Here is a 10,116-nt window from a genome sequence, read left to right on the forward strand (position 1 = left end):
TATTTAGATGAGTGGTGTGTGTATATATATATATAGTATTTAGATGAGTGGTGTGTGTATATATATATATAGTATTTAGATGAGTGGTGTGTATATATATATATATAGTATTTAGATGAGTGGTGTGTGTGTGTGTATATATATATAGTATTTAGATGAGTGGTGTGTATATATATATATAGTATTTAGATGAGTGGTGTGTGTGTGTGTGTATATATATATAGTATTTAGATGAGTGGTGTGTGTGTGTGTATATATATATAGTATTTAGATGAGTGGTGTGTGTGTGTGTATATATATATAGTATTTAGATGAGTGGTGTGTATATATATATATAGTATTTAGATGAGTGGTGTGTGTGTGTATATATATATATAGTATTTAGATGAGTGGTGTGTGTGTGTATATATATATAGTATTTAGATGAGTGGTGTGTATATATATATATAGTATTTAGATGAGTGGTGTGTGTGTGTATATATATATATAGTATTTAGATGAGTGGTGTGTGTGTGTATATATATATATAGTATTTAGATGAGTGGTGTGTATATATATATATATATTCTGTATTTACATGAGTGGTGTGTGTGTGTATATATATATAGTATTTAGATGAGTGGTGTGTGTGTGTATATATATATATAGTATTTAGATGAGTGGTGTGTGTGTGTATATATATATAGTATTTAGATGAGTGGTGTGTGTGTATATATATATAGTATTTAGATGAGTGGTGTGTGTGTGTGTATATATATATAGTATTTAGATGAGTGGTGTGTGTGTGTGTATATATATATAGTATTTAGATGAGTGGTGTGTGTGTGTGTATATATATATATATATAGTATTTAGATGAGTGGTGTGTGTGTGTGTATATATATATAGTATTTAGATGAGTGGTGTGTGTGTGTGTATATATATATATAGTATTTAGATGAGTGGTGTGTGTGTGTATATATATATAGTATTTAGATGAGTGGTGTGTGTGTATATATATATAGTATTTAGATGAGTGGTGTGTGTGTGTGTATATATATATAGTATTTAGATGAGTGGTGTGTGTGTGTATATATATATATAGTATTTAGATGAGTGGTGTATATATATATATATATATAGTATTTAGATGAGTGGTGTGTGTGTGTGTATATATATATAGTATTTAGATGAGTGGTGTGTGTGTGTATATATATTCTGTATTTAGATGAGTGGTGTGTGTGTATATATAGTATTTAGATGAGTGGTGTGTGTATATATATATAGTATTTAGATGAGTGGTGTATATATATATATATATTCTGTATTTAGATGAGTGGTGTGTGTGTGTGTATATATATATATAGTATTTAGATGAGTGGTGTGTGTGTGTGTATATATATATAGTATTTAGATGAGTGGTGTGTGTGTGTATATATATATATAGTATTTAGATGAGTGGTGTGTATATATATATATATATTCTGTATTTAGATGAGTGGTGTGTGTGTGTATATATATATAGTATTTAGATGAGTGGTGTGTGTGTGTATATATATATATAGTATTTAGATGAGTGGTGTGTGTGTGTATATATATATATTCTGTATTTAGATGAGTGGTGTGTGTGTATATATATATAGTATTTAGATGAGTGGTGTGTGTGTGTGTATATATATAGTATTTAGATGAGTGGTGTGTGTGTGTATATATATATATAGTATTTAGATGAGTGGTGTGTATATATATATATATTCTGTATTTAGATGAGTGGTGTGTGTGTATATATATATAGTATTTAGATGAGTGGTGTGTGTGTATATATATATATAGTATTTAGATGAGTGGTGTGTGTGTATATATATATAGTATTTAGATGAGTGGTGTGTGTGTGTATATATATATATAGTATTTAGATGAGTGGTGTGTATATATATATATAGTATTTAGATGAGTGGTGTGTGTATATAGATAGTATTTAGATGAGTGGTGTGTGTGTATATATATATATATAGTATTTAGATGAGTGGTGTGTGTGTATATATATATATATAGTATTTAGATGAGTGGTGTGTGTGTGTATATATATATAGTATTTAGATGAGTGGTGTGTGTGTATATATATATATAGTATTTAGATGAGTGGTGTGTGTATATAGATAGTATTTAGATGAGTGGTGTGTATATATATATATATTCTGTATTTAGATGAGTGGTGTGTGTGTATATATATATATAGTATTTAGATGAGTGGTGTGTATATGTATATATATAGATAGTATTTAGATGAGTGGTGTGTGTATGTATATATATATATAGTATTTAGATGAGTGGTGTGTGTGTGTATATATATATATAGTATTTAGATGAGTGGTGTGTGTGTGTGTATATAGATAGTATTTAGATGAGTGGTGTGTATATATATATATATTCTGTATTTAGATGAGTGGTGTGTGTGTATATAGATAGTATTTAGATGAGTGGTGTGTGTATATATATATATATATTCTGTATTTAGATGAGTGGTGTGTGTGTATATAGATAGTATTTAGATGAGTGGTGTGTATATATATATATATATATAGATAGTATTTAGATGAGTGGTGTGTGTATGTATATATATATATAGTATTTAGATGAGTGGTGTGTGTGTGTGTATATATATATATATAGTATTTAGATGAGTGGTGTGTGTGTGTATATATATATATAGTATTTAGATGAGTGGTGTGTGTGTGTATATAGATAGTATTTAGATGAGTGGTGTGTGTGTATATATATATAGATAGTATTTAGATGAGTGGTGTGTGTGTGTATATAGATAGTATTTAGATGAGTGGTGTGTATATATATATATATTCTGTATTTAGATGAGTGGTGTGTGTGTATATATATATAGTATTTAGATGAGTGGTGTGTGTGTGTATATAGATAGTATTTAGATGAGTGGTGTGTATATATATATATATTCTGTATTTAGATGAGTGGTGTGTGTGTGTATATATAGATAGTATTTAGATGAGTGGTGTGTATATATATATATATTCTGTATTTAGATGAGTGGTGTGTGTGTGTATATATAGATAGTATTTAGATGAGTGGTGTGTGTGTGTATATATATATAGTATTTAGATGAGTGGTGTGTGTATGTATATATATATATAGTATTTAGATGAGTGGTGTGTATATATATATATATATTCTGTATTTAGATGAGTGGTGTGTGTGTGTATATATATATATAGTATTTAGATGAGTGGTGTGTGTGTGTATATAGATAGTATTTAGATGAGTGGTGTGTATATATATATATATATTCTGTATTTAGATGAGTGGTGTGTGTGTGTGTATATATAGATAGTATTTAGATGAGTGGTGTGTGTATATATATATATAGTATTTAGATGAGTGGTGTGTGTGTGTGTATATATATATAGTATTTAGATGAGTGGTGTGTATATATATATTCTGTATTTAGTTGAGTGGTGTGTGTGTATATATATATATAGTATTTAGATGAGTGGTGTGTGTGTGTATATATATTCTGTATTTAGATGAGTGGTGTGTGTGTGTATATATATATATAGTATTTAGATGAGTGGTGTGTGTGTGTGTATATATATATATATTCTGTATTTAGATGAGTGGTGTGTGTGTATATATATATATATAGTATTTAGATGAGTGGTGTGTGTGTGTATATATATATATTCTGTATTTAGATGAGTGGTGTGTGTGTGTATATATATATAGTATTTAGATGAGTGGTGTGTGTATATATATATATTCTGTATTTAGATGAGTGGTGTGTGTGTATATATATATATAGTATTTAGATGAGTGGTGTGTGTATATATATATATTCTGTATTTAGATGAGTGGTGTGTGTGTATATATATATATAGTATTTAGATGAGTGGTGTGTGTGTATATATATATAGTATTTATATATGTATAAATACATTAAACATTAGAAACCAGCCACAGACTTTTCTGTGGGTGCTTTTTATTTTATAAATGATTCTCTCTTTAGTTGTAGTTTTGTGTTCTTTAAACCAGAACATTTATATGAATTGTAAAATGTGACACTTCCTGTCTTCTGTCTCTTGATGTTAAACACTTGTGTTTTTATTAGTGTTTAACATCACGTACTTATCAAAACCCTAACCTGTTCGAGTATGAATTATATTTAGAAGAATAAAGACTTCTAGTTCGCGTGTTTTTATCGATGGTATGAAGTTTGTCCCTCTCGGCCTCCCGTACTCTCTCCGCCTCAGAGATGCTGTCAAATATAGCATAGCTGCTAATCGCCGGGAGAGGAGGACAGGTAAACAATGGCGGGAGTGCATCCTCAGGTGAGTTAGTACCGTAACGTGTGAGCTGCTCACATCCCGCAGGATGACGCGTTTAACGTTTAAATTCAGTAACACGGCGAGAAAACGATGTTTAAGGTGTGAACAGCAGCTAGCTGCTCTGATTATATATATTTATATATTTATATATAATAACAAACAGAACCGGTCGGTTTCTCTTTTATTTATTATGTTATTTATATTATATGTTTAAAAGCTCTTCATAAAGGTTTATTAACCTACATTAAAGGTGTTTAAAAGTTTAGTCTGAATAAGATCCAGCTGCTTCAGGAGAGAAACATTTATACATCATTTATTACATTTATACATCATTTATTACATTTATACATCATTTATTACATTTATACATCATCAACACTCTTAAATATATAATATACATATTATATATATAATATACTTATATATATAATATATAAGTATATTATATATATAAGTATATATAGTATATATATATATCTAATATATATATATCTCATCTAATATAATATATATATATATACTTATATATATATAAGTATATATATTATATATTATATATATTCGGGCTTACGAGCAGCTTTGTTCACATTTCTGATATTTGATTGGCTAATTCAGGGTTAGGGGTTTACGAGCAGCTTTGGTCTAACATATATTTCTGATATTTGATTGGCTAAGGCAGAAAAAGTCAAGTTTTAATGCTTATTATTTAAACTGCTGTTTTAACCATTTTGTTTGTGATTTTATTTTCTTCACTCATGTTGTGATTTGTGTCTTTGTTGTTGTTTTGCTTGTATGGACCTGTTGTTACTACGGTAACAACTAATGGGGACCCACTGTAAATAAATATGGTGTGTTAACCTACATTAAAGGAGTATTAAAGGAGCAGTAGTCCATATTAAAGGGTCCCGTGAGACCCTGACAACTCTCAGATGATATTTGCGTCCCGCCTCTGTTTCAGGACGACCTGCTGAAGATGACTCACAGAGAGAACTGGCGGTGAGTTCATCTTGTTTCTCTCACCGTAAACCTAAATCTATGACTCTGTGATTTACCCCTGTTCCTCCCTGACCGGTTTCTCTGCAGGGTTCAGCATGAGCGCATGCACGTGAAGCACAGGGGTCACGAGGCCATGCACGCTGAGATGGTGCTGATCCTCATCGCCACGCTGGTGGTGGCGCAGATCGTCCTGGTGCAGTGGAAGCAGCGCCACCACCGCTCCTACAATGTGAGTGTGTGGGGGGGTTACAGACACTGAAACCACGGTGGGGGGGGGGGGGCTTTGGTCTGATCCTGATTCAGCACCAGAATAACATAACAAGCGAGCGCTGAGGTTTAACTAATGACAGTAAACAATTTAACGGGCCGTGTCCTCCACAGCTGGTGACTCTGGTCCAGATGTGGGTGGTTCCTCTTTACTTCACCATCAAGCTGTACTGGTGGAGGTTTCTGTCCATGTGGGGCATGTTCTCCGTGGTCACCAGTTACGTCATCTTCAGAGCCACGCGTAAGCCGCTATCCTGCAGGACGCCCAGGTAAGAGGAACGACGTACACCCCGCTGACTTTAAAACACGTCATCAGTCTCATGATGTCACACTTCCTGTTCAGGTGACCCTTTAAATATGAAGCTTTTATTTTGTTAAGTAGATGTCAGATGATCTCTTTATTATTTGTATCTTGATGTTTTTGTCTCTGTGTCTTTGATCCTTTGTTTTCTTTTGTAATTTCTATATTCCTGTTCCTGTTTCCTGTGCATCCCCCTAGTCTTTTATTTTGAAGTTATATTTTGGGTCATGAAATTCGTTAATGGAGAGGACAACTGAAGGGAAGTTTTGGGCGGAGAGAGAACGGGGGAAGGGCATGCAGCAAAGGTGGAGTTCGGTTTCAAACCCACGGCCGCTGTACACGTGGTTACACAGCCCGCCCCTAGGTTTCTTAAGTGTTTCCTGTTTTATTTTGTAGTTCTTGTTTGCAGTGTTTCCTGTCTTATTTCCTCCCTTTTCCGGTTTCCCTCCGCTCTGATTGGTCCTCATGACCCCCAGCTGTAAATGAAAGGTAAAGGTGTTTCTGTGTTTTTTTTAGGATGGTGTATAAGTGGTTTCTTCTGATCTACAAGCTGAGCTATGCCGTCGGCGTCCTCGGATACCTCGCCATCATGTTCACCATGTTCGGCTTTAACGTCTTCTTCAGGTGAGTCACGACTTTAAAGATGAGACAGTAACGGAGAAGGTCACGGGACAAACTGGAGTCCAGTTCATACAAAGTGGAAACATCCAAAATAAACACCATCCAAACACTGAACACTAGGGGGCGTTAAAGTGAGCCTTGGATGACCTTTGGTGTGACCTTTGATGTGACCTTGGATGTGACCTTTGATGTGACCTTTGATGTCTTTGTTGTGACCTTGGATGTGACCTTTGATGTGACCTTTGATATGACCTTTGATCTGATCTTTGATGTGACCTTTGATCTGATCTTTGATGTGGCCTTTGATGTGACCTTTGATCTGATCTTTGATGTGACCTTTGATATGACCTTTGATCTGATCTTTGATGTGACCTTTGATGTGACCTTTGATCTGATCTTTGATGTAACCTTTGATATGATCTTTGATGTGACCTTTGATGTGACCTTTGATCTGATCTTTGATGTGACCTTTGATATGATCTTTGATGTCTTTGATGTGACCTTTGATATGACCTTTGATCTGATCTTTGATGTGACCTTTGATCTGATCTTTGATGTGGCCTTTGATATGACCTTTGATCTGATCTTTGATGTGACCTTTGATATGATCTTTGATGTGGCCTTTGATTTGACCTTTGATGTGACCTTGGATGTGACCTTTGATGTGACCTTTGATGTGACCTTTGATGTCTTTGATGTGACCTTGGATGTGACCTTTGATGTCTTTGTTGTGACCTTGGATGTGACCTTTGATGTGACCTTTGATGTCTTTAATGTGACCTTTGATGTGACCTTTGATCTGATATTTGATGTGACCTTTGATCTGATCTTTGATGTGGCCTTTGATGTGACCTTTGATCAGATTTTTTATGTGACCTTTGATATGACCTTTGATCTGATCTTTGATGTGACCTTTGATCTGATCTTTGATGTGACCTTTGATATGACCTTGGATGTGACCTTTGATGTGACCTTTGATGTGACCTTTGATCTGAGCTTTGATGTGACCTTTGATTTCTTTGATGTGACCTTTGATGTGACCTTTGATCTGATCTTTGATGTGACTTTTGATGTGACCTTTGATGTGACCTTTGATGTGACCTTTGATCTGATCTTTGATGTGACCTTTGAATTCTTTGATGTGACCTTGGATGTGACCTTTGATGTGACCTTTGATGTCTTTGATGTGACCTTGGATGTGACCTTGCAGGATCAAGGCAGAGGACTCGATGGATGTTGGGGTAATCATGCTGTTTTACGGACTCTACTACGGCGTCATGGGCCGAGACTTTGCTGAAATCTGCTCTGACTACATGGCCTCTACAATCGGGGTAATAACACTAAGAGCATCTTCTCATTGTGACGCTACAGGTCTAGCATAGATAACTGTGTGTTTGATTTCAGTACTACAACAAGGGAGGCATGCCCAGCCGGAGTTTGACCGACGACATCTGTGCCGTGTGCGGTCAGAGGATCCTGGTGGACGTGGACGAGGAAGGATTCATAGAAGACACTTTCCAGCTCTCCTGTGGACACATGTATCCTGAGATCATGAAATAAAGACTGCTCTTTTTATGATATTTTCAGTATCTCTGCCTTAACTCACCCCCCCCCCCCCCCCCCCTTCAGATTCCACGAGTTCTGCATCCGCGGCTGGTGCATCGTGGGTAAGAAGCAAACGTGTCCGTACTGCAATGAAAAGGTCGATATGAAGACGATGATGAACAACCCGTATCCTTCCCCATGTGTTTTACCAAATGATGGTTACGAGTGATTTCCTCTTTGAACTCTTAGGGACTCCTTTAAAGTAATGTAGCAGTGCAAACCTCCGTGACCTCTGTGACCTCAGTGACCGCCGTGTCTTTAATCCTCAGAACAAAGCAGCTTCTTATAAAATGATGAAAACAATCAATCCCTCCTGCTGGTGATTAGAAAGAAGTTTAAGCCCCTCAGTCATTGGTTATTACAACGTCTTGCTTCCTGTCTGTGATTGGTCACTAAGCCCCTCAGTCATTGGTTATTACAACGTCTTGCTTCCTGTCTGTGATTGGTCACTAAGCCCCTCAGTCATTGGTTATTACGACGTCTTGCTTCCTGTCTGTGATTGGTCCCTAAGCCCCTCAGTCATTGGTTATTACGGCGTCTTCCGTCCTGTCTGTGATTGGTCCCTAAGCCCCTCAGTCATTGGTTATTACGACGTCTTGCTTCCTGTCTGTGATTGGTCCCTAAGCCCCTCAGTCATTGTTTATTACGGCGTCTTACTTCCTGTCTGTGATTGGTCCATAAGCCCCTCAGTCATTGGTTATTACGACGTCTTACTTCCTGTCTGTGATTGGTCCCTAAGCCCCTCAGTCATTGGTTATTACGACGTCTTACTTCCTGTCTGTGATTGGTCCCTAAGCCCCTCAGTCATTGGTTATTACGGCGTCTTACTTCCTGTCTGTGATTGGTCCCTAAGCCCCTCAGTCATTGGTTATTACGACGTCTTACTTCCTGTCTGTGATTGGTCCCTAAGCCCCTCAGTCATTGGTTATTACGACGTCTTACTTCCTGTCTGTGATTGGTCCCTAAGCCCCTCAGTCATTGGTTATTACGACGTCTTACTTCCTGTCTGTGATTGGTCCCTAAGCCCCTCAGTCATTGGTTATTACGACGTCTTACTTCCTGTCTGTGATTGGTCTGGACACTGGACGCCGCCTCTCTCATGCATCTGAGAACGCTCCTTAATTCCTTCATCTTCACACAGCTGGGAGAAGACACACGTCCTGTACGGGCAGCTGCTGGATTGGCTCAGATACCTTGTTGCCTGGCAACCCGTCATCATTGGTGTTGTTCACGGGATCAACTTCACCCTGGGCCTGGAATAGAGCCCTGAGGAACCTCACTGTAGCTGGAACGAGGTAGAATCCTGAAAAGTGCCATAAATCCGTTGGCAGAGCACCAAAGTGAACACTACCAGGACGTGAAGTCTCTGGTATTCTCATGTCGTAGCGTGCAGAGGACGCCATGACGCCTGAAGTGCTGCTAACTGTTACACATTCAGGCACAGAATCAGTATGTGATCGTTTCTAAACATCAAACACAGATACGAATACTTAATGCTGACATCATGCCTGTTGTTTTTATTTAGTCACTGCTTTACTTTAAAACTGTTTCAGCAGAATGCCTTTTAAGTTTCTCTCCTTAGAGGTTATCGAAAGTGTTTCTGAAAGACTTGATCTGCAGATCTCTTTTTTACAAAAAGGACGATTCTATCCAAACGTTACAGAACAAGTTTACATTTTGTTTTTCTCATGACAAGAGTCATACTTTGTCTCTATCAGGTTTAAGATTGTGATTAGTCAGCAGATTGTTGGATTCCTGATTTGTTTGGATTTTAAATTCCACATTTTCTGGAGCTTGAGACAAATAGGAAAACGACTGTTTTCTCTGACATGTAGCAGTATGTTGTAGCATGGAGGGGAACATCATCCGGTATCACTCAAACAGGAAGGAAACTCTCAATGTGTTGCTTTTGTTTAAAGACTGCTGCTTTACTTCGTATTTATTAAATACTTTAAAAACTCTGCACTTTGTCAGGAAATGAATTCATACCAGCGC

At 36.2% G+C, this 10,116-nt stretch overlaps 1 protein-coding gene across 2 annotated transcripts; it reads left to right on the plus strand.

The window, feature by feature from the left end:
- Positions 1-4,253: 4,253 nt before the first annotated feature.
- rnf175 (ring finger protein 175) lies at positions 4,254-10,082 on the plus strand. 2 transcript variants are annotated; one of them, XM_061034035.1, is made up of 9 exons: positions 4,254-4,334; positions 5,290-5,327; positions 5,415-5,556; positions 5,709-5,863; positions 6,412-6,519; positions 7,727-7,847; positions 7,921-8,054; positions 8,146-8,247; positions 9,263-10,082. In XM_061034035.1, exons 1-9 carry the CDS (start codon positions 4,314-4,316, stop codon positions 9,381-9,383), a joined length of 942 nt encoding a protein of 313 aa, XP_060890018.1. In that variant the 5' UTR covers positions 4,254-4,313; the 3' UTR covers positions 9,384-10,082. The 2 variants fall into 2 exon arrangements, with proteins under 2 accessions (XP_060890018.1, XP_060890019.1); XM_061034036.1 differs by having other exon boundaries at positions 7,933-8,054.
- The last annotated feature ends 34 nt before the right edge of the window (positions 10,083-10,116 follow it).

This window comes from Labrus mixtus, unplaced genomic scaffold (genome assembly GCF_963584025.1).
Source record: "Labrus mixtus unplaced genomic scaffold, fLabMix1.1 SCAFFOLD_88, whole genome shotgun sequence".
Lineage (NCBI taxonomy): Eukaryota > Metazoa > Chordata > Actinopteri > Labriformes > Labridae > Labrus > Labrus mixtus.